At 36.9% G+C, this 25704-nt stretch overlaps 1 protein-coding gene across 6 annotated transcripts in view; it reads right to left on the bottom strand.

The window, feature by feature from the left end:
- Positions 1–25704, bottom strand: part of Ntng1 (netrin G1) — a 322121-nt gene that overhangs the window by 61670 nt on the left and 234747 nt on the right. For 3 of the 6 annotated variants that reach the window (XM_076861736.1, XM_076861733.1, XM_076861737.1), the window contains exons 3-5: positions 23758–23930; positions 11979–12005; positions 1478–1543 (exon numbers count right to left, since the gene is read on the bottom strand). In XM_076861736.1, coding sequence (XP_076717851.1) covers positions 1478–1543; positions 11979–12005; positions 23758–23930 — 266 coding nt within the window. The remainder of the gene's footprint in view (positions 1–1477; positions 1544–11978; positions 12006–23757; positions 23931–25704) is intronic. The other 3 variants (XM_076861732.1, XM_076861735.1, XM_076861738.1) reach the window with 1 other exon arrangement.

Raw genomic sequence — 25704 nt, 5'->3', positions numbered from 1 at the left:
AAATGAGTCTGTTTCAGGTTTTGAACAGTATATAATCTTGTTCAGTTCAAAACTCACTGTGGAGAAGTGTTAAGTCTTAGATCTTGTGTTGTATAATTTGCAGAAGCTATGAAATTCAGTGGGAACTACTGAGTGGCATTTCACTCAAGATACTCTTGTTGAACTTGCCAAAGAATGAAATCACTAAACCTCCATGAGTCCTTATAGAATTAGACTAATAGGGGTGAGCTTGATCTGTATTTCTTCTTCCACATATATGCAGAAACTTGAAGAAATTTGTTTGGAAAGATGATTAAGATAATTCTATTTGCTAGTAATTCATGTATCTAGGACAGCCTCGACTTCATCACTCTGATCACAGACTGAAAATGCCGCCCTTCCAATTTGACTCTCAACAAATTGCTAATATATTTTATTTTGCTTAGCAGCTATTTCCTGGTTCCTCCTTTCGCTCATTTCCTTCTCCATCTGTATTCATTAGAGTTTAGAAAGAACATCCTGTAAATAACTAAGGAAAGGAGGAGTCGAAGATGTGTCCTGTTTTTAGTTGGTGTTTGCTTTGTTTTTTGGAGAAGGAAGAAGGCAAAAGAATACAGTTTTATATTAAATTCTCTTGCATGCATTTGTATATACATTATATACTAATATTAATTAATAAGTGTGAGCTTAATATTATCCTGCAGCTTATGAAGTTTATTGACATATTGTTGGGTTTTTGAAGGTTCTATTTATTTCTGTGTAATCAGTGTACCCTCCTGCCTTCCTCCCTCCTTCCCTCCCTTCCTTCCTCCCTCTCTTCCCTTCTTCCTTCTGACATTAGAAGTAAGAAAATAATCACTGCTGTAAGGACAGACAGAAAACAGGTTATTCTTAATGCTTGTGGACATGAATGGCAATTATAAGGGGGAAATTTCCAAAAAAGAAAATTTACTGTCCTGTGTGTGTGTGTGTGTGTGTGTGTGTGTGTGTGAGAGAGAGAGAGAGAGAGAGAGAGAGAGGAGAGATTGGTCCAAACCTTTACAAGTTTGCAATATGGAGCAATAGTAAAAGAAAACGAAATCTGTTGGTTGTCACAATACTACCTTTATCTCTACCTAGACCCTCCATACAAATGTGGGATCAGTTTTACTTAAGAAAAGTAAAAAGGAGATAGTGCAATGCCTGTGTCATTCACACGTTTTAAAGAGTTATTTATAATCCACACTGTGATGGCAACAAAATTCTAGGTTCTCTTGGGACTGACTGACATTCAGTGCAAATTTGCTCAAGGGCTTATAACTTCTACACATCTCATTTTCTTCATTTTTTGCCCTAATATATCTGGGACAATCTTCATATCAGAGAAAAGATTCAAATTATGATTCTTTAAAAGAGATGGTATTCATGATAATGCTCTCACTTAGTGTTAAAAGTGGTTATGGGATTTTCCCCAAAACATGTGGAATTTTGTGTCAGTAGGAATTTTACATGCTCCTACCTTGTTTTGGATTAGAAACCTCAAGGGAAGAAATATTCGGCCAAATCCTATTAAACTTTGGAGGATCTGCATGCATCAGGAAAAATCAGGGAATGTTATTTTCCAGCTATAATGTCATTTGGTCTAAACAGAAAATAAATGAACAAAGACACAAACCACACGTCTGCTTTTAACTTGGCTTTGATGCACTTAAACAAAACATGACTCCCACACCAAACAAGAGCAGGCAACTGATGATCCCCAAAACATTGAATGGACATTAAGTATATAGCCACTTCCTTAACAAAGCTCTACATTTCCTTTTGAAATAACGTAGAGTGTTCTTACACAAAAAAAACCAAATAGGGACTTCAGCCATCCAAACCAATAAGTTAAGCCGGTGCCTGAAACTAGAAGATAACACTAAAGAAATAATTTCTCACTTGAGGATTCCATTCTACTCAATTTATATTTACAGATATGAACTGGTTACATTAGTCTTTCATGAGAGATTCTTTGGGGTATGTTTTAAGTGTGAGCCATTATCTCTGAAATGAAGTGGATCTATTTCCTGTTTCTATAGATGCAATTTCTCAGAGAAGGAAAGAGGGATGACTGGTGGTTCTGGCTTAAAAAAATGCCAAGGTGCTTCCAATCATATCTAAAGTTTGTATGCATGGATGTGTGTGTTTCTGTGGTGCTTTTAGCTCAAAAGGTGTTTCTAGAGTTATGGGTCTCAATCCAGAAATAATTAAAAGCATTGTTTAATTTGTTTAAATTATGAATTAATAGTATTTCTGTCTCAGATACACCCATCTAAATAAATAAATACATAAATAAGTTTAGAACACTCAGGAATAAAATTTAATGTTTTAAAACTGCTTTTGTTTAACCTGCATATACCTGACTATTGAAACAGCTCTTTTATGATTCAAATCCTATCATTCATTAAGTCCATCTCTTGTGTCATCCTGCAGGATGACCCAGGTCCACAAGGACAACTCTTGCCTCCATACTCTTGCAGCATTTGCTGTCACTGCTCCCGATCTTTTACTGACACGTGGACAGGCATGAGCCTTCATATTGCTAGTTAAATTTCATAGGTCTATTTCTCATCATCCTAATTAGATTGGATCTCTTTGAAGAAGGCCAAAGCCCCAAAGAAGCTTTCAGAAAGTATCTGATATTTGAGAAATTGATATCAAGTGGCTAGGCTACTGTAAACAGGTATTATCAGATTGTTTCCTCCATCACTAGATTATAGCCAATAACATTCTTGCAGGACATGGGACTTTCACTATTACTTTGTTTTAAAAATATTTGTTACAAGAGCCGAGCTCACAGGTCTCACACAGCTCTGGTCTGTTTTGCTCTTCTTTCATATATGTATATGCAAAGGCCAAGAAAATCTTCATTATTGATATTGCTGTTATCTATGATTATTTATGAATGGAAAGAGAATGCAATAGTCTTCCATATCAATACTCAGATGTTTTAAAATAAATAAGTATTTGGTCACATGTAAAAAAAATATATGGGTGATTGATGAAATGTTGCTTTTCACTTGAGCATTTTGATGATACCTAGATATTAAATTACTAGAAAAAGTCTAACTGATCCTTGATGATCAGTTTTGAAGAACTGCACATTTGTATTTTGAAGGAATTCATTTTATTGCTAGAAATTGTGCTGAAAAAGATTTCACATTGTTGGCATGATTTTGTGTAAAATACATTTATATTATTAAGCATCAAATATTTCTTTCCATTTGTTCTATAATAGCAAAGATAGGTCATAAATTGGGGTGATGATTGAAAGTTTAATGTTACGTACTTACTGACATGTTTGTCTTGAAGAAATGGAAGTTATAATATGATTTATTACTTTTTAATAAGCTTTGCCAAGAAATTTAATTAAAGGAGATAATTTTGTAATAGCTTAGAAATGAGTTCTAAAAATTAACTCTATAAATTAAACTTTATTCCATATTCCAATAAATAAAATATTTGTGCCTTTTTTTTTAGTACAGTTCTTTTTTGGGGGTGTTTTATGATTCTTCCTGCAGATGCTAAGGTTCCATTTTAGTGATCTTCTGCTGTATCATATAGCTAAAAGAACTTCTTGGACATGGAAGTCCTTGTTTTGTCTGAGAATATAACTAGACATTTTTCCAAATAATTTTCATTATTTAGGATGCTTAATGTTACTGAAAAATTAAAACTCAGAACCACCAGTGGGGTCAACTTTATATGCTGTGTATTTTCCTTGCAAGGAAACATGGAGTCCTGAAATGCTAGATATTTGTATTCGCTGCCCCTAAACTCATATAGTGTTTCCATATACATTTTTAATATCTGGTCTTCATGGAATTTTTAACAACATCTCATCATAAATTAAAAAAAAATTGTTTTGCAATTGCAGGGCCAAGCAAGAAAACACTTATAATTAGCCTATTACTCTCTGGTAACTTTTGTTACTCTAAGATCCTGTTATGAAATAAATATAAATATTACTAACAAACATTTAATTCCCAGAAGTAAATTAGGCACATTGGAGGCTCTACGAATAGTGTAATGGAGACAAATTCTATCTTATCATATCCAAAGCCAATGAACGTCTTTGTATAAAATGAAGCCTTTGAGAATTCTTACCCACTGGCTACTTGTTTCAAGTAGATATAAATTGCAAATAGGAAAAAATTATAATATATCAAAAGTATTTGTATTTCCCCTTTGGGTAAACTGTTGCAAATTTACTAATTTCATTTTCTTCAGAAATCAACTAGGGAAAATCTCTGGGTCAGTATGAAGGTCTCAGAGTGGTACTTTGTTACAAGGCAAATGGCCTTGTGAGCCCTAAGATGAGGAGTCTAGTCCCAGTTCTACCACTTAGGAGTTGTCTGACTGCTCATTTCTTGAGACTCCAGTTTCCTTATCCATAAGAGAAAGATGCTGCAGGTGAGATCTCCAAGATTTCTTTTAGCTAATTTCTATCCCACCAATAGTTCCCTCATAGCCTAGCAGCATCATGCTAAAGTTCTCAGAGTAGGAAGAAACTCATTGGGAAGGCACATATGCCTTTTGGAGACTCTAGGAAATTGAGTTTGTTGTTTATTTTCCTTGGGAGGAAAAATAGTGTTCTGAAATGCTGGATATTCATATTTGTTGCTCCTAAACTCACATAGTGTTTCCATATACATTTTTAATATCTGGTTTTCATGGAATTTTTAACTTAACATCTCATCTTAAATTTAAAAAAAAATTTTGTTTTGCAATTTCAGGGAAAATTATTGTGGAAGGCCTTGACTATGGACCTATTAATTGTCACAGTAAAGCCTAAACTGAAGTTGAGAAAGAATTGTTAGGGGGCAGAGAGATCACTACATGTTTGAAGATGGTCATTCAGGAATACATGTTTATGCATCTCCCTTCTTAAGGATTCTGGCCCCATTTGGAACTGAATTTGTCTTGAGGATCTCTTCTATTGGACTTCAAAGAATGGTTATGTGTGAAATAGGGAGACCATAATCACATATCACACAATTGCCCATTAAAATTTCTAGAAGGCCCATCAGTTGTTATTTACTGTATTGGTATTTTGAAGTTTTAAATTAAATCTATGAAAAGCCTAGAAAACACCTATTTTGTGAAAAATTTTTAAAAATATTGTGCATGTAAACAGAGCTCATGCCAGAATTGCAAATTCGACCACTTAAACAAGTTTCTTAATGTTGTGCCTGAGTTTTTTCATCAGTAAAGTGAGGAAAATGACACTGCTTGTAACTGGTTGCATGAAAACTGAATGAGTTGATATTTGCTTCACATTGTAATGAGGATTCAATAAATGTTGGTTCTTATTCTATTTGTGGTTACCGTTGTAATAAAAATAAGATTACTGTACTATGAATAGTTCTTACTGACTCGAAGTAGGGAAAATAATATGCTCTCCCTATTCTTTTTCTCAACATTAATTGCTCCCAAAGCAAATGTTCTGATATGTAAGAAAGCTTTCATATGATATACTTTACTTTAGGGAAAATCCATTTCCAGGGCCTATATTAATTAATATTGTTCAGAAAACAATAGAAATCATTTTCAATATGAGAAATATTTGATTTTTAATCTTTAACAATATAAAAATGCTAATTTCTAGTTTCTTTTTGGAAGTACATTAGCTTAGAATATGAACCAAATATGTGGTTTTTCTTAATTCCTTTTATTTGTTAAGATCTCCTCAGAAAATTATTTTGTAACAATATCATTGTGGCACTTGAAATCTATTTTTATGAATAAAAAAATTGAGATTCCCATTATAAAAACGAGACTCTGGAAAAAAGCTTTTTCTTTCTTTCTTTCTTTTTTTTTCCCTCTGTGCCCTCTAAAAGCTTTCTGCTCTGTAGGATGAAGAGTAGAAGTATGTTAGAATTGCTCTACCTGACCATCTAGTTCTGACATCATAGTGAGGCTAGCTGAAAAGCAAGCTTCAAGCAAAAAGCTAAATACATTTTATTTATATCAAGAAAGTTTTCAAGGTGGGATTGCTTTAGAATATTCAGCTGTCTTTTATCACACACAGCATTCAATAAGCATGAAGAGTAGATTGCTTTCAATTCATTTTATGGACAGTCTTTAAGGACAGAATAAAATGTGACCATCTTTCCCATCAAAGGAAATATATGCTGATTTTTTTCCTAGAAAAGTCTGCCATGTACTATCTAATAGTAATTTAAATAAACAAAGAGGTAAGTTCTAATATCATGGTAGGATGTGATGGGTCCTCATTTGAGATTGGACATTGAGCTGGAATTCTGCTTGGCTTCTTTCTGGATACTTTAAAAACAATTCATTTAAGCCTTAACTGTTTTATCTGCAAAATGATTAAGTTGGATGAGTTGCTCTTCATGCTTCTTAGCAATACTAATGGTTACATAGACTTCAGGTTCTAAGATGTGGCATCCTGTGAGAAATGGGGTGCCACCATGATATGAAAAAGAGCTGCTCAGAGGATGTTAGTGAGCCTCCACTAGCCATGGATCTTCCAGGGCCTTCTGAGGAGAATATCAGGCATAGATAAGATCACAGGGTCCCTTTGGGTTTATACACTCCCTGCTATTGTTCCTCAGGGAATCTTTAAATAACATTATTGATGCCTTGAAAAGAATCTACAGAAAACCCTGAAGTTTTTCAGGAGAAATCCCCAGAGCCTGGAGGTAATCTTGATTTTCTTCACAGTTTGCAACCTACTCCCAGAAGCACAGCATCATTAAACTGGAAGGGAAGATGAGTTTCAAGTGATAGTGGTGGATCTATTCTTGAGATGGCACCTGGGGTTTTGTTTTGCTATAAGCTTCTGTCTCAATATATAAGCCTGTTTCATAATTTGCATAGCAAATTTCATGAACTGCTTCATGTTCTGTAATGTATCTTACACCTATACACTTCTCCTCTCCCACAGTATGTGGGGGGTGTTTGTTGGTAGAGGAGAGATACATATTTTGATGTGGGAGGATCAGTCTTCCATTCACTGTCCTCAGACTCTGTGTGTGTAAATTCTCCCTGTTGACAACACAGTGATGTAAGAAAACATGAACTTCTACTTTTCTCCAGGACTCTGTGACTCCCTGAAACAAAATGAATCAATTCAAGAATTAGCAGGTCTTTTAAAGTGCAATGTAGTAAAGTAGAAGCATCTTGGGGAGGGATTCTATAAATCTGGAATCTTTTGTTTTCTAATTTCTTCCACTTGCTATATCATGTTCTATGTAGCCTTTGGAGTCAGATATCCATTCCTGGCCATATTACATTGGACAAGTTATTTAACCACTCTGAGCCTCAGATTTCACTATTTGAAAAATAAAATTCTGTAAACATGTAGCTACATCTCCCTACAATTCTGAGCCAAGTTCTGTGCCTAATTTTTCTTATGAGGGGCAGTGGATACTTTCTGCCTTGGTACTCCAAGAAGACTTCAATGGATATTCACACACTTGAAGAAACTACGATTGTGCAGGAATTTACAATTAACATGTTTGAAGTTTTATTAAAGGATGTTTTTGAAATCTTGGCAAATCTTTGTTTCAACTAGAAATTTCCTGACCCGACAAAGATAACTAGCAAAGGTAGAGATATCAGCTCACACTTAAAAAAAAAAAAAAAAAAAAAGTGACTTGGATTTCTAAAATTTGCCTGGGAAAAGGTTAATACATGAAAAAGTCACTTTGCCTAAGAAAGGCAATTATTGCCAATAAAGATTGGTAAACTTCTCAGTTTTTTTTTTTTTTAAATGGGAGATTCTTCCCTGCTCCTTTATTGGATTTATTCGGTTTGTTCTTCAGGATTAAGGAGGCAGCTACATCCTAATGTTCATTCAATTTTAGGATAACCACAAAGGTTTTATGAGTGTGAAATGCTAGTTACACAAATATGAAATGGATCTGTGATGAAGGTACTGGGTATATGATAGAACATTCCCGAAGGCATTTCACCGGGGACCTCAGTCTTCCTTCTAGAACATCAGCAAACAATTCAAAATTAATGTAGCACACCATGCAATTTGCTATATTGCTACACTAGCCTGGTAATTTTTTTCCTCATTGTATAAAAACTAATTAGTTAAAGGGCAATTCAAATGAAACTTTTATTGGGGGGATTTAGAAGTATTAAAGCAAAGGGGAAAGACAGCAAACATACACTGAAGCTCTCTGGATAGCATGAACACGATTATTAATAACCCTTGGGTGGGGAAATGATTAACCTTGTTATTTTCCTCACGATCCAAGTTTCTACAATAAATTGGCACTGAACAAAAATATTTAGATGCTGTATGGAAAACAACTTTTACAAGGTCTCCAACTGGCATCAAATATTTTCAAGTATGAAAACATCTCTGGGCTTTCTCAACAGGCTGATGGATCCCTGCAGGTAGCACTTCCCTTGTTTAATAGTCCTGCCAATTAAATCAAATTAGAGATGAATTTTTAACTCTGTGATGAAGGCAATGCTCATTATAAGAGAAAACAGGAAAATGAGATATTTCCCTTAAGTGAATTGCTGTTTCAAATTGAATAATTTGGGGATGGCAGAGGCCGGGGAAAGGGAGCCAAACAACTTCATCAATATTCTCTGCTTTATATGCCATCATGTCAGTCATATGAAAGGAAATAATCTATAGGCAGGGTCACCAGATATTTATGTCTTTCTTTTCTTTTGTTGGTCTTCTAAGACATTTCTAATTATTTAAAAATTCCAAGTCTTTCTTGATGTGATTTTCCACTTCATGCATGGTTGACCTTTAACCTCTGACTCATCAGTCATTTACTTTTGTAGGAAGTGATAATCACCCACACAAAGCTATTTGTTCATTAGGCCAATTCTTGATTGTCTAATTGTGCTATTTATAATATATAGTTTAACATAATTAGTAGAATCTTTTGCTTTGAAGGACTAAGGGTCAGATAATGTATGCTAGAAGTCAATGATTATCACTTTAACCCATTTATCATTTTATACCCATTACAGGTCAACTATTAAGTTGAATCATTGGCATCAACACATGTTCTCATAAATAAAATTGTGAATGTTTACTTATAAGTATACTTTATTAAAAAAAAAACAAAACCTGAATGAATTGGTACCATATCAGGTAAGGTGAAACAAAATATTGATGAGAAGGCTCCTGGGCTGCCGATCTATTTTGGGATTCATTAATTGCTCACAATATCATCAGTATTTTTTCAGCCATGGTCAAAGCACATCAAAAGGAGTGAGTTTTAAATCAACTACCCTTGGGATGTTTGGGAAACCTATTTCCTAACAGATAGACAACAGCAGGTACAAATGACCTTAATGGGAAATTTGTTTCAAAAGTATTTTTAGCAGATGATCAGAAAGGATGACTGCTCTGTCCATGTATGCCTTAATACAGGTGTTGACAATTTGAGATCTATAATGAAATCTATCTGGACTCCCAAAACTTTAGTCGTTGTGTATATAGCATATGTATGTAAACTTATGGTTACACACATCAATAATTTACATCAATAATATACATCATTTATTTTCCTTGAGATACACTTTGATGATTAGAGTCTCATGGGTGTTATATTTGTTGTAATGGTATCTTCCTTCATAGCTTGTGGTATGATGCTCATTGATTTCTTCTTTGGGGTAGGGGAAAAAGCCCTGGCAAACACCCAAACTTAGTTAGAAATCCAAGCAGCTTCCTCTTCTCTGACTTGTCCCTTGGAAACTCCCTTGCCATACCCTCTAGAACAGGCACCGAATTGTCTACTGGGGAATTCTTGCCCCTTGGAGAGAAAAGAAATACCCCACGCACACAGCAAGCACCTTATAAGCCCACAAAGAAGGAACTTGCGAATGCCATTAAAGCAACCTAGAAGATACGATCATGTTTGATGGTTTTATCATAAAATCTCTGTACCTTAAAAGCCAGGCAACAGGCAAGCTAATCATGTGTGATGTTGGGTGACCCCTGGGAGCTCTTACATCCTGCTTGCTGGAAACCTGAGAAAACACCCATTGCATTCCAAGCTGAGAAGCCCTAGGTGTACTGAAGGCAGAGTACAAACTGTCACTTTGAGACAAATGTTTTTTGTCGCAGGTATTATGAGCTAAATTTTCCTAGTTTCCTGATAGTAAAGATTAATACATTTTCCAAAGGCACAACAAAGCATCCTTTCAGGTCACCACTGATTTCAAAATAAAGGAAAACAATACTGGAATTTCCCAATTCAGTATGTAAAAGGTCAACATCTGCTGATGCTCAGAGATGGGGGATGTGGTGAAAGCGGCTGAATGAGATGTTGAGTGAGCAGTACAGTCAGAGGGTCCATGCAACACGCAACTGGCACTCTGAACAGAACACAACCAGCGCCAGAGAACTACTTTTCCATCCATCCATTTCTGAAACTTTTACAGGCCAGGTCGCAAAAGCAGCCTCAGTGATTTGTTTGAACTTGGTTCTGTTTGGTTCCCTTTTTCTCTGAAACACATATGCAAATACAATTGTCAAGGCCTGAAAGGAGCACACTGTGGGGCACCTGTGCAGTTAGGCAAATGCCCTGGGAGGTGGGTACTCTGGTAGAAAATTTAGACTATTAAAGCTGTAGGCTCTCATTTGCCAGGTTGCAGCATTGATACTATTTTGGTTAAGATCACAAAGAGATGCTGTATTATTAGCCTGTGAACAATAAATGGATGTGAATGCTACCGCTATTTACAAAGCCACTGATTTTCATGCCATTTAACATGTCTAGTGCTGACAAATCAGTGTCTGGGCCTATTCACAAGCTTAAGTAAACAAGGTTGGTTTATAAATTGGAGAACCTGACTGTGCATTTTCAAGAGGGAAGTTGTTTTGTCCAAATTATCAGAGTATTGCCTTTTTGTGTGTTAGGTATGGCAATGCTTCCACTGGGATCACCATGCCTAGTACAATTCTTATGACACAAGCCTTTGAAGGGTGACACCACAGCAAAAATTCTTTTATAGTGCAAAGCTGAGGATCCCTCAGTACTTTATTTCTAATTGATATTCAGTCATTTTTCCCAGGTTTTAGCCATTGGAAATGCAGGGTGTAATATATAAAAGTATGTGAAATTCTGCTCAAAATTTATTGGGCATATTCAGAGAGAGGCTTGGTGTTAGAGTATCATTGCTTTATGTGCAAAGAGGGAGCTGCAGTCTGGGACTCTCACGGAAGCCAGAGAATGTTATTTTCAGTGACGCTGGAAAAGTGTTACACAGAGGGTTGAAGAGAGATTCCTCTTCAGTTGCTTAGATTTTTACAGAAAAGACTTCTTGCTAGAGTTTCTGGTCTACTGACTCCTAAATTCTGAATATATTTTGCATACCCCTTCTCTATCAAATATAAACCTAAGTATTCAAAACATGTGGATCACAGTGTTTTAGGAGGAAGAAATGGACATACTGATTATCTTTTTTCCTTCATTCCTCCAGATAGACTAATGCTGAATCTGCCTCTTTCAGGCCTTCACAAAACCTCGAGTTTAATGCATTAACAAAATCCCCTCCTCCTCTTTTCATGCCCCCTCCTTTTTGGTTCTAATGAATATGCTCAAGGCATCCATTGGTATTCATTCTCTGCTTTTCTAAATTATGTTAGAAATCCATATCCAGTCATAGAAAAAGAGTTCAATTTGTTTGTTGACTACTATGTATAGGTAAATAGGAGTGTTTCCATTTTTGCCAAATGAACTACAGTTTCCAAGTTATTGCAACTCTGTATAGGTGGCCATCATTGGTCAAAAGTATTCAGAAAAGCTTTGGCTCTGACATGTCCACAGAGAGTTGTGCATAAATAACTGTTCCGTGTTCTCACCACGTCTGTGCAGAAAACCGACACAAAAATGCAATTCACAAGGAAAATGCTCTACTGCATCAGAAATGGACACTGGGAAAATAGATCTGAGGAGCCGAACAACAAAGCAAAGCTAGCCTAGACTTGGTTTGGTGATTTTTTTTTTTTTTTTTTTTTTACTTACTACCAATACTGGAAATACTGGGAATACCTGCAGAGAAAGAAAACAGTAAAGAAAAACTGTTAGCTATTTCTTAGTACATGACATCTTTAACTTAATATATAAAGTTAAGAAACTTGATACGTGATAACATTCAGACCATTAAGTTTAGCACAGAAAAACAATTAAACCAATTTTTTTAATTTTTTTATTTTTGAGCTCCTGGGCTGATCAGAGTTGGAAAATTAATGTTCAACTTCAACAGCTGGTGTAAGGAAGCCTCATGGTGGCAAGTATTCTGTGTTTGCCTTTAAGGTTCATAGATATTTGTTTGTGGTTCAAAATAGGTACTGAGCTAGGCTTATGTTATGGGAACAGCATACCAAATATCCACTGTGTGGACCTGTGCAAATATATCCACATATGCAATAGATCTTTTTAAATGTGTTATGAGATGCATGTGCTAGCTGTTGAAAATCATTTGGCACTTTTTTGATTAATTTCACATAACCATCATTTTTATTCGTCCTTTACTTGTCAGATATGTGGATTAAACCCTGTAATAGAAACTTAATTGAGCAGAATAATTCAAGAATACATTAGGTAGTTCATATTGATCATGGACCTCATTGATTTTCCACCTTTCAGTTTAATTCACAAGTTGTGCTAAGGTAGCGGAGCCATTTCAGAATGTGGCCTAACTTGGGATGTACGTAGACATGGATTTAGTCTGTATCCATGTTAAAACTTCTAACCAAGCAATACTTATCACTGTGGTCAAGAGTAGAGGCTTAGGAGTCAGGCCATCTGAGTTCAAAGCATGGCTCTGACTCCTAAATTCTTATCAACTTGGGGCAAGTTGCTTATGCCTTCAATTACATTGGTTTAGTCTCCTAACTCTCTGGGTTGTTGTAACGATCATATAAATTGATAGATGGAAAGTCCTCAGATATTGCTGCACAAGTTGTATGTGTTGTATCTATCCTTGCAGTATGACTGTTATTGCTATGGTTGGTTCACCGAGCAACACTCTTATGAATATTGCTAGTTAAAAGTCAGAGACTTCCATGCTCACCACTAAATCTGGGTGGTGATGGGGGTGAGAGCATGAGTTTGGAATCACAGACCTGTGGGACAGTCCTGCTTTGCTACCCATGAGTTGGCAAGTTCCCTAGATTCTGTTTCCTCATCAGAAAAGGGACCAGTACTAAAACTCTCTGAGGCTGCTGGTGAGGATTGAACAAGATAATCCATAAACATGTCTGACACATGGTACATAGCCAATAAATGATGGCTGTTAATAAGCTGTTCAACTTGTTCTTCACATCATTGAACTGTAGTAACAGGTGTTAAATGTAAGAATCATTATGCTTCCATTTTAGTACTTCTCTTTGAACAACTGCCCTCTACTTATTTTAACTAATCATTGTACCCTGCTCAGAAATTTCTAGGTTGGCATTTTTTAAAACCAAGAGATATTTTTTTATGTCTGATAAGAAAGGAGAAAGTGAGGAATAAAGGCTTCCTAGGTTTTATTTATTTTTTTAACCCTGAAATGAATGAAATCTTACTTTCATTTATTAGATACATTAAAAACCTCTTGATTTTAAATACTCAGAATTTATAGTGTTTCAGCTTAATTACTGATCTCTGATCAATCAAAACTGGAAAACTAAATTTCCATTTCCATATTTTAACTCTATTCTATGAACTGAATTTCAAGCTGAATGTAATTTCTGTGAAGAATGGCTGGCTTCCTGACTCTGCTCTTCAGTAGACTGTCTTTGCTGCAGCGTGACATTGACTTGGAACTGAATCTTTCTTTCTTTTTTCCTTTGCAAATTCCCCATTGGGTTAGGTACGATAGCAGCATCATAATTTTAGAATCAATTGCAGAAGCTCCAAATTTCCCTCATGATTGAACATCCTGCTCCATTGCAGGGAACTGCTTGCTTGTTGTAATCCATCAAAGAGAATGGAAGTTAAGATGGCCGAAGAGACTTCATATGTTTTCAAACTTACATGGTGTCCGAAGTTCTTGGGGTGTTTGGCAAGACACAATGGAAAGCAAATTTGCCAGATTGTTTTATGCAGTACTTGCTGCAGTTGAAAACTTCAGAAAGACATAGAAATGTTTCCATCCCCTTGGGGATACCAGTGCAGGAAAGTCATGTTCATTCCAAGAATATACACCACGCCAGACAAGGCCGTTCTGAGATGCTATTTTCCTCATGAAGATGTTATTGCCTAGCATTGGATGCTTAAAATTCAGGTTCTTCTTCATTTTGTGGTTTACAATTTTTTTGAGAGATTGCCAGATGACTCACTTTCTATTCCACTGCAGTAAAATGGGAATTGCTTAGAAAAGATTTTTAAACTGCTCATTTGAATAAAGATTTTTGAAGTTGAAAATATCTGAACACCAACGGTGTCCATTAGTATAGTTTCAGATGCTATTTTTTTTCCCTAGCAGTTCTTGTTTTACAATGTCCAAATAATACCTTGTTTGGGGTTGCCTGCAGATACCTAAAGAATTTCATAAACCTCTCACATCTATTAAAAAGGCTACAAGTAAGCCATGAGAGATCCTTCAAACACTCTAGAATATAAGATAGGAAGCCCTGGAAATGAATTTCAGCAATTCATTTCATGAAAGGTGGGTTTCTTTAGGGCCTGTGAGGAATGAATCAATGAATTCGATTGCATCTTACAACAGCGACTTGTGACCATAAGCAACACAAGTGAGTCAGATTATGCTCAGGAAAATTGTCTAGGCACATGTTGGCAGTTTAAAACATTCCCTGTGATGTGACATCTATTATGTAAAGAATATGTTTACATTTAAAACTGGGCTCAGAAGTTATTTCTTCCCTTTCTTTTTCATATCCCTGATGAGGTAGCTGCTCTCTCCTTTGTGATCTCACAGTCCTTGGTACAGGTCTCCATGATCAATGTATCAATTTATTTGTGATTGTTTTTGTTTTTGCCTGAGAGCACCAAGGGGACCTCACCCTAATCCTTATCCTTTCTGTGTCTCTATCTCTTCCCAGGATGAGGCTTGATACCTAAGAATTTCACAATGTATATTTACAAAAATTTATTATTTGTTTCCATGAAGGTTCCTATCATTGTGAGAACATCATTTTTGATCATAGCATAACTTTTAAAAATATTTTTTAGTTGTAGAAAGACACAATGCCTTTATTTATTTATCTTTTTGTGGTGCTGAGGATTGAACCCAGGGCCTCACACATGCTAGGTGAGTGCTCTACCACTGGAGCCACATCCCCAGCCCCCATAGCATGATTTTGTCCCCTATAAAGTGTTTCACTGAAATTGAGTTCAGGCTTAAGGAACTTTTTTGTTGTTTTTGCATTCACAAGGCTCTTCTGATAGCAAGAGTTACGTGTAGATTTCTTTTCACTGCTTTGTATTTCATGAAACTCAGAGGCTTGAGCACAAATGGGTCCTCATCTGGGGAAACTGTCCAACACTTAACGTTTGGCTCATTTTCTTTCTATTCCTTTTCTCAGATCTTCCTTTTTAATTCTCATTTTGATGCTCTTATTTCTATCTTTCTATTTCCCTAAGCCATCCAGAGGGAATACAGATTTTTGTGGGGCCTAGAAGGGCATACGAATTTGAGAGCTCTCCTTAAGACAAAGGACAGATTATTAAAATACAAATTTAGACATGAAACTGAACTTTTTTATTGGGAAAGAATCAAGTGAGGAACCTGAAGCTTGATTTTATTAGGGAAAAATCCATCTCTGAAACAACCTCAAAACTACTTAAGACGAGTAGCTGATTGGAAGGTAAAAAAGAAGGGAAGGAAGGGAAAGACAAGAAAGGTTGATTCTCAAGAGTGATAAAAAACTTGAGAGCTGAAAGGAATGGAAGAAGTCATCTAATTCAGTCCTTCTGTTTTACAGAAGAGGCATAAGGAGGTGCAAGTGCCTTGTCCAAGTTGTCCCTTCATATTGAACATTGAGGTATGTCATTTCTGGTGTCTGAGACATTGCTAAACTTGCACTGAGGAAAGAAAGCACAGACATGCATGAGCTTCAGTGAAAGTTTCTGTGAAACACAGTATATGATCTTAGTACTAATACATCTTCTAGAATAGAAATATCACATCAGTGGACAAATACATTCAACTCGCAGGGCCATTATGCTACCACCTTCCAGAAGAATAAGGGGAGACTTGCCTGGTAGATATTTGCAGTCCTTCCCCCCTCAGTGAGCCCCTTCTACACCCACATTTATTTTAATGATTTGTTTTAAAGGAATTTATGTTGCAATTAGGCAGATAAGAACCTTGTAGGATTATATAATATGATATTTTCTGTTTCTTGTTCTTTAAAAAAAAAATTACTGTCCCTCCCCCACCAAGCAATAACTGAAGGGTGGGTACATAATTAAGATGCTCATTAGTATATTTTCAGATGCTATTTTTTCCTCAATGGTTCTTATTTTATAGTGTCCAAATATGGAAGTCAACATGATGGAGATCTCAAAAATAAATACCCCGATCTGCAGAAGCAGATTAATGCAGTGCTAAAAGCTATAACTCCTTTTGAGAATCAATGGAAGGTTCAGCAGCTTTTCATCAAGAAAGAAGCAGAAGGGATAAGGATTCAGCATGCTTCAAACTGAAAGGAAAAATTACTACTGTTGTGATAGATGGTTTAACACAACCCATCAAGCAGGTGACTAGATCTTGCAGGCAGACTGTAACCATCGGGAGCTCTAACTCCAAAAAGGCTAGTTGAAGAAGAAGTAGGTAATGAGTAAGAAAACATTCTGCATGTTCATTTATATTCTAGAGGAATTACTTCCAATGCCCTTCCAGCCTGAATCTCCCATCCAAACAACTGTTGATGGGAGGTGTGGTGAATTGTCTCCCAGGAACTTGAAAGTGAGGGAAATAAGATTGCTTCACAAAATTTTGCTGCAAAATTATCATCTAAATGATCCAAGAAGGGAGATTTCACATTACCTATGGCCATACAAGGGCTCTGAGACCCGATTGCACATGGCAGACTTGACAGAGGTGACATTAACCTGACTTACTGTATTAACATATCTGGAGAATGGAATAATGAGCTCATCAGAAGGGGAAAACCTAAAAAATGGAGCATTTGAGATGTATAGTGGCAGTACTGTCCTAGCACTGTTTTAGAGAGAGGGATTGATAAACTGCAAACCTGCAGATCTTAGGAGTTGTGTTGACATTAGGAAGGGCTGACCCTGTGGTAGGGAGGATATGTCGGATGTTTCAGCTTGATGTTATTAACATGAAGCCGTTTAAGCCTGATCCTATGCTCACCAAGCAACCTTCTGATTATTTTCTGATTCGGCACATAGACTTTAATACAGAAAAGAGAATACACTGGTCATAAAGACTTGAATATTCTGAACACCATAACAGTTAGTTCATATTGTGGATGAATAAATAGGCATTTGGTCACAATTTATCTCCCCATATAATTGTCTCCAAGGAGAATATTTGCTGATCATATGCTAGATCTCATAAAACATAATGACCATAGCAACCAACTTCATTTTATTCTTACTATGACCCTGGCATTGTCTAAATCCCTTACATGTATTAATTCATTTAATTTTATGACAATCCTGTGAAGTCAATAATTATTTGACATTAAAGATGGTGGAAAAACAAATACATAAGAGGCTAAAAATTGCTTGCAATCATCCCAGTCAATTGAGAAGATGACTAAAATTTAACCTAGGTCTTCAGATTCCAGATTTTGGCCCATAAACAACACTCTATAACTGTCATTCAGTTTATTGCAGTTTCTTATCTCTAGTCTTAAAATTAAAAAATATTAAAAGAGAAAGTTGGTTGTTTTTTTTCTCCCCCCAAATATATCTGTAGCACAATATAATGTGATCTGAATTAATTTGGTACGAAGTGGACTGGAACTGATTTAGGTTATTATTTATAGACTTCCCTTATCCCACTTGGTAAGAATATTCCTATGTTTGCTACAGAAATATTGAGATGTTTGATTAAGTGGGGCTGCCTGATATTCTGCTGTGGGTATTGCTATAATACATGTGCACTGTATTCTTGCTCTCAAAATCCTAACAATGTTACATTCTAAATCATATCTAGACCCATGAGTTTCAGATAAGGGACTTTAGACTAGGGGCTAAGCATGAGTAATTTGGTATTCTGGCTTTATATATGGGTTAACAAACTTGGTTCATATACATCAGGCTCTATGATGAAGACTTTTCTTAGTATGCTGAATGAATTAGGGTTTTGAGCCTGAAAGACTGGTGGTGAGAGCCTGCTAGTGGTCAGGTCACAGTGAATGCGTTTAGCAAGGCCTATAGAAACAAGCCAGCCAGTGTGCTGTCCATATATGTCTGGATGGGCCCTGAGGATCAGTGAGACTCTGTCTTATTGGATTTCCTATAAGCTCTCAGATGGTCTCTCCCTGTTGGAGATGGAAGGTTCTTGTGATAGAGCTGCTGAACTGCGAAGGCCATATCCTCCAGAAGACACAGAAGATTGATGGGAAACCAATAAACCCAGGAGCACATTATAGGGTTATTAGGAGTACTTGTTCATTCACCAGAGTAACTATTCCACAAACATTTATAAAGACCAAGAAAAAACACAGCCCTGCTTTTAAATTGCTAATATTTTAGCTCTTGAAGTCAGACAGATCTGAGTTAGAAGTTTGCTCTGTCATTCATTAGCTGTGAGACCTTAAGGCAGCTTACTTAACCTTTCTGTGCTTTGGCTTCCTTATCATTAAAATTGAAGTAATAATAGTACACATCTAATAGGGATGTTGTAGGACTTGAGGCAATAAAACACATGAAACACTTTATAAGGTTCAAAAGCCGATGATAAATATAATAAAGAGTAACTATTATTATCCTTATTATCATTTTTTTGTTAGACATAGTTTTGTAAGTCTATATATATCAAAATCTAAAGAAAGAGAAGAGTAATTGATTTTGCATGAGAGAGGTTAGGTAGCCTTCAATGAGGAGCTAGCAGTGAAGTCTTGAAAAATGAGCAGGATTTCAATAAAAAGTGAAGATAAAGGAGCTTTGAGGGTAAGGAATGAATTAGAGCATGTTGACTTTGAGATCTTTACAGACGGCTGGCAAAATTGGTCTGGACTCACTAAAAAGGCTGAAAGTAGATTTGGTTGTTTACTACCACACCAATAATACTGAGAAGTAAGACCACAGGAATAGAATGAAATGCCACAGTAAAAAAAACTGTAGACTGAGAAGAGGTGAGAAGCAGGAGCATTTAAAGAGGAACAGAGGAAAGCCTTCAAAGGCAGAGAAACACCATGTACGGATCTAGAAAGCAAGCAAGTTTGGAGAAGATTGGCTTGCTTAAACCGGTATCAAAATGGAACCTGAACTCCAATAGAGGACAGAGAAAAATCACTCAAATTTAATCTGAAAGCCAAGGTGGACCAACGTGCAGTCTTCGGAGTCAAGACACATCTGGATTCCAATTGCCCCTTTCACGCTTACTATCTGTCCAAATCTTAAACAAGATACTTTCCCTGGTAATCATATGTTTCCATGTCTGTAAAATGAAAATTCTAGTATCTTTGTCATAAGACTGTTGTGAGCTTAAAATGGACTAATGCTTGTGAAGCATTTAGGAAATTGTCTGGATAATGACACACCCGTTTGTTCACCTGGGAAAATAGAAATCAGTCACTGCAAATTTAATAGTAGGGAAAATAATAGAAAAATCATCAAATTACTTTCCATCACTCAGAGGAGACCTAGATATTGTATAACAATTCAAGTTGGATTTCTGAACAAACAAATAATGTCAATGTCAGACCAATTTAATTTTCTTTCTTTGAAGAATATTAGACTGTGTAGGTAACAGAAAACTAAGAGAGCGAATACAACTGAATGAGCTGGGCTTTTTGTCTGTCTCCGTGACATTTCTATGACAGGGCTGAAAGAAATTGTTTGGACCAGCATGTCCCCAAAAGAGTGTTTTATAGAAAGTCATTAAGTGTTCCACGAAGCAAATAAGTTTGGGAAGTAGTGGGTAGAACACGTTACTTTACTGTAGGACTTCTCAAGTGTATTTAATAAGAAAATGTGACTATGTAAGCGTTAGGATAGAACACAGCACTTTCTAAACCTTATTTGGACATGGAATTCTTTTAAGGGTTGTAGAACACCGTTTGAGAAGCAGAGGTGTAAATATTACACTGGAGCTATGATTTCTACAGGGAGATTATTAAGTTTTAAGAATTTACATGTAGACAAATATCCTGTGTTATTCCACAGGGATAAGAGTTTAAACATTGCAATTTAATACTTCTCTCTGTGAGCTAGACAATGGGAATCATGAGAATCGTGATTAAGCATGGAATTGGATAGAGGTGCTATCTGTTTGGGAGATGGCAATGGAATTCAGAGGACTTTCAAAATAGAATTGAATATGGAATGAAGATCTATAGAGAAATATATCTTTTCTATAAAACATTGTTATGTAGGAAAATAAGTAAAGGATTTTTATACACACACATATATCTTTTAAATACCAAGAAAACATACTAGGTGTTGAATAGAAGCACGAAGAATAAAAATAGCACCACAAGAATTATTACTCTGCGTTGGTCAAGTTTATCATCCCTCTGGTATGTCCAACTGGGAAGGCTCTATTCTAGACTGCTGATGTTCCCCAGGCTTCTTCCTCATCACTATGTGCTCTGTGTTGCTATGGGATGCAGGACCTCCAAAGCCCAGAGACTCTAAGCAAGGTGCCAATCTGGGATGTCCCTGAGTGGTGGTGTAAGTGTCTTTGGAAGGAGATCTTGTAATTCCCTGCTTTAATAAAAGCATCCTACTTCTCTTGCTAAAACCTGAGGCAGTGGGCAGCACTTGATCTTCTTATCCAAAAGTTCCCTGGCTGCTTGAGATTCTGCTAAAATTTTGAGATTCTCCAGCATGAGAGGCATTTCTAGGCTACTGAGAGGAAGGAAAGGGCCTGAGGTTGCAGTCCCTCTTTTCTCATTTCTTAGATTTGAAGTTTGGTATTAGGATATGACATATCCTAAGTGTTTCTCTAAGATAACTGACTCATTTTGTATCAAGTAGAGCCATGTGAAAGTGTGTGTGTGTGTGTGTGTGTGTGTGTGTGTGTGTGTGTGCACATGCATGCATGTGTGTAAGCAAAAGGCAATGTGAATGAAAAGAGAATCAAAAAGGTTCAGGAAGTCCTGTGCTTAGCGCTTGGTTTGAAGTACCACACTAATTGCAGAACTTCCAGGACAAACATGAAAGGGACATGAAAACATTATCACATGAAAAAGGAGTGAATGATGCATGATGGTTAACCAGAGAAGAAATAAACCAGAGTCAATATAGCTCTTTAACTATTTAAAATGGGAACTCAGAGACACTCAACATTGATGTTAAGAAAAGACTTTTGTAACAATTAAAAATGTCCAGCAATGGGCAAGGCTGCCTGATGAAAAATATCCTAAAAATAAAGTATTTTTGAACACTTACTTTGTGACAGGTGTTATGCTAAACATATTGCATGCATTAGCTTATTCAATCCTCTCAAAATCCCTGTGGAGGTAAGAACTTTTATTATCCTCACATTATGGAAGGGAAACGGGGTGTGGGAGAGGGTGGCTGACTTTTTCAAGGTCACACAGCTAGGTAAATGGAGGAATGGGATTTGATTCTAGAACATGTGTACCAGACTCCTAAATTTCTTACTGCCATACTTGTGTATTTTAAACACTGTCTGATATGTCAAGAGATTTCTTCCTTGCAGGATTAGACCATTTCAGACAATCTCTAAAACTGTTCATCAAATCTCTGCCATGTTGGTGACTGAAATGATGAACTGAACCCTCCTGGCCACTGGGTCTGTCACTTTCCTGTTTTAAGAGAGATGTAGAAAAGTTCAGAAGTCAAGAGAAGGCCAATAAAAACTAGGGGAGGAATGGACAATTTGCCCTACAAGGCAAATCATAGGAGGTTGCATTCCTTTGGCCAGGGTCTGACTTGATAATCCTCACGATGCAAAGGGTTAGGTTTTATGTAAGTCATTTCCATGGAGTGTATGACAAGACATCCATTTCTGTGAGACAGCTTGGCTGAAATGAGAAGGTCTTCCCAGTGAAAATGTCTTGAAATAAACAAGTCTTTGGAGCACAGTTATGGGTATAAGGTCCTGATAGGATAGAAGCTCACGCTTTCAATAGCAGTTGACCCCTGCTGCTTCTTTGGTGGCCTTGGCAAGTCAACCTGCCCCGAGGATGAGCCAGGGTGCTAGCAAGTATTTTTGAACTTCATCCTCTTTCATCTGTCCCACTAAAGAATTCAGTAGACCCTGAAAATGAAATCTGAGCCATTTTTCTTTTGCGAAAGCTTTAAACTAAATTTGACAACGGTGGTGAGAGGGGTTCTCAGGTAGCCAGCCACAGGGTATGGCAATAAATAACCTTGTGAGACACCTTCCAAGTTTTCAGTCTCTGGCTCTCAACAGTTGAGTCTCCATTAATAAACTCGCCTTGAAAAATCAACATTTCCGCTCAACAGAGCTTTAATGTATTAATTTTAGGAGCAAGAAGTCAGATTTTTTTTTCTTCAGTGTAGAAAGAAACTGAACACCCTTGCAAAGAGATTTTTTTTTTAACCTTTTGAGGGATTTTTTTCAGCTTCACAGAAAGTTTATCATAATTTCATGCCCCCACACTTCATGGCTTGTTACTTGGTCCATTACTCTTACACTTAACTTGATAAGGTCCTGGTTCTTGTGATATTAGTTTTTAGGTTTGGCTTCTCACAGCTGCAGCTTTGAAGTGCCTGATAACATTTTTAGCCTTGCACAGAGCCAGTGGCTTTTTAGGTTCCCATTCTCTTGTGCTCATTGACCTGCTGTTCTCTTTACTTCTCACTGCATGGGTATATATACTAACCTCGCCCTTTCTCTGCTTTTGAAAGCAAGCTAACCTTGGGCTTTTGCAGGTGATTAACCGTTCCATCCATGGAATTTGGCAAATTATTTGGGAAATAATTGCTTTTCTCCTTGAGCCTGTCAGAGTCTGATCTCCTTCGGATGGTTATTCAGGGATTTCGTATAAACATATGAGTGGCGCTGGGGCATCTCACACATCTCCTGGGAGCACAGATAATACCTGTGCCTTTTCACACACATAAGAAAGCCCCTTGGTACCCAGAGGCCCTACAGTCATGCTTTTTATCTAGAAACAGTCTCTCCCCATAACATCTGTGGTGGTCCTGGCTCAACTGCTGGAACTTGGGAGAAGCCAGTTATTCCACTGAGAAGTGTTAGAATCTAGCTGAAGTTAGATAGGAAACTGCTTCTGGAAAAAGCATCTCTTGGGTTACCAGGATGGGCAATGGGTTTGTAAATACCCCAAAAATTTCTGAAAATATTTATGGTCAGTTAGGATTGAGAGTTTTCAAGACTTTTGCTATTTCAAGAGGAAATTAACTTGGAGAAAGAGAAAAATCACCTCCTGTTTGATCCACTTGGAAAATATTGTTTCTGTAATTTTTAAGAAGCATTTCCCAGAACAGTTCATGGGAAGGTAGAAGACTGATTTTAACAGGTGATCAGAATGCTGAAACACACTAACAAAGTAGAAAATAGGGACTAAAACTTAATCTGCATTTTGAAGAGGAGTGGGACGATGGGTTAGAGGACTAAAATCACAATTGCAAGTGAAATTGAGAGGAACTGTCAGCTCATCATGCACAGAACATTGGATTAGGGAGCAAAGCTACTCACAGGTATTTGCAGTGCCTTTGGGGATGGGGAGATACGAGCCTGGACTCCAAGGTCGGCCCTGATAATTCTTCTTGCATTTCCCACAGTCTGGACCTGTAGTGTTGTGCTCACATTCACATGTCAGTTTGCTGTTGTCATACACACACACAGTGGCATGGAGATTACACTTGCACCTAGGCAGAGAGAGACAAAGAGTTCACTGTCAGTCAGGTTGGTCTCAGTGGTCTAGCTCCTAGGGTTGTGGCTCTCAGAACGTACAGTGCTTTACTGCTGCACAGTGTTCAGTAAATGTAGATTTACAGGCCCAGCCCTCAGCATCTTCAACAAGTGCCTTTGGGGGAAGGGTACTCTTATGGTGCAGACTGTTTTCGTTTTACACTTTGAGGGTCTAATTCCAGTCAATTGGGGAAGGCCTGAAACTTTCACCAAGCTATGCCTGGAAAACAGGAGTTCCTAACAGGTCTCCAAAATATTGCCATGAGGGAGAGGGTTTTCTGTGACATTGTCTAATCTATGACAATTTTGTCTGAGTTCATCTGGTTTTAAAGAACAATATTATCTTCTCTTTTCTTCAAATCATTAGGACAACTTTTGTTTGTATAGAATATAACCATTGAAATAATTTGTCATTCCACATGACTCTATAGACCCAAAAGGTTTAATCAGATGTTTTTCATTCTGGGCTCAAAATGACATTTCCTCAGATCAGAAGAGTTTTTCTACTAAGTCCTCTATCTGACCTGGGGGGAGGTGACACAGTAATCCTCAGAAACTTTCCATTCACAGCAAATAAGGTCATCACGAAGGTCTCTCAGAAACAGGCCAAATGACTCTAATAAAAGATGCTTAGAATCCTAGAAAATAAAACCCTACATGTGGCACAGGTTTGAAGTCATTAGTGAAGCCTTTGCCTTTGCTGTCTCTGAATAAAGCTGTGACATATGAGAGGCAACAATGGTATATGCAATTTCCACAAAAGATGCATTCCCATATTTGAAGTCTTTGACTATAAAATTGCAAAGGCCAACTTGATATTTGTTGAGGCAGCAGGTTATAAATTTTATCCCACGAAGCATAGGCCACATCCTCTGGAAAGGTGAAACCTAAGTTGACAGAATGACCATGACCACAGGTCAGAGTAATGTATGTCAGAAGAGATGTGTCCACACAGAGAGAGCCTGGACACTCAGACAAAATGATTAAATACCAAGACGGGCCAGAATCAGAACCTGAAATTGAAATGGTGTGTGTGTGTGTGTGTGTGTGTGTGTGTGTGTGTGTGTAAATGAGCCTCCTTCTTCTAGGAATAAGAACAAAAATATAGAAATTCAAGTTTCATAATGATGAAGAAATACAGTAACATTTATGTTTTTCTTTATGGGCAGATGCTATAAACTAGGAAATGTAATAGAATATTCTTTCTCAGGTAGGGAAATGAAATTCCTAAGCAACTGATACTGGTTTCTATAATGTCTGTATAGCAATGGTTCAGTTTTGCCTCTGATGAACTGTTTAAACACTGACCTATACTTATGGTAAGGAAGAGAAGGAATGGCTAAGCCCATTGCAAAGAGCTGCTGGGCTCCTGCCTAATGAGAAGTTGCAGCTCTGAAAGCAGCAGCCATCTGCTCAGATCTTTTGGGAAGACCAAGCTTCCTTAAGATCTGCTACAATTTGTAATAGTTCTAGATACCCTCTGCCCTCTGCATACTTGTGATCTGCAATAAACGGGAAGGCTGCCACTTAAACAACGCCTATTTAACTTAGATATATAAACAGCACTTTTGAAGATTAACATTTCCACAGTTTTTTAGGAAGACAGGAGAAAAATAATTCAGTTAAATAGACAGTGTTTAATTATGAGCTGGGTCCTATAATAATCTCCTACAGACACGCAGTTATTTGTGCCACTTTGTTTATTAAAGGATCTTTCTCCTTCCCAACATT

Source organism: Callospermophilus lateralis, chromosome 7 (genome assembly GCF_048772815.1).
Source record: "Callospermophilus lateralis isolate mCalLat2 chromosome 7, mCalLat2.hap1, whole genome shotgun sequence".
Taxonomy (NCBI): Eukaryota; Metazoa; Chordata; class Mammalia; order Rodentia; family Sciuridae; genus Callospermophilus; species Callospermophilus lateralis.
The sequence above is the reverse complement of the archived record's forward strand: the minus strand, read 5'-3'. Positions and strand labels throughout refer to the sequence as shown.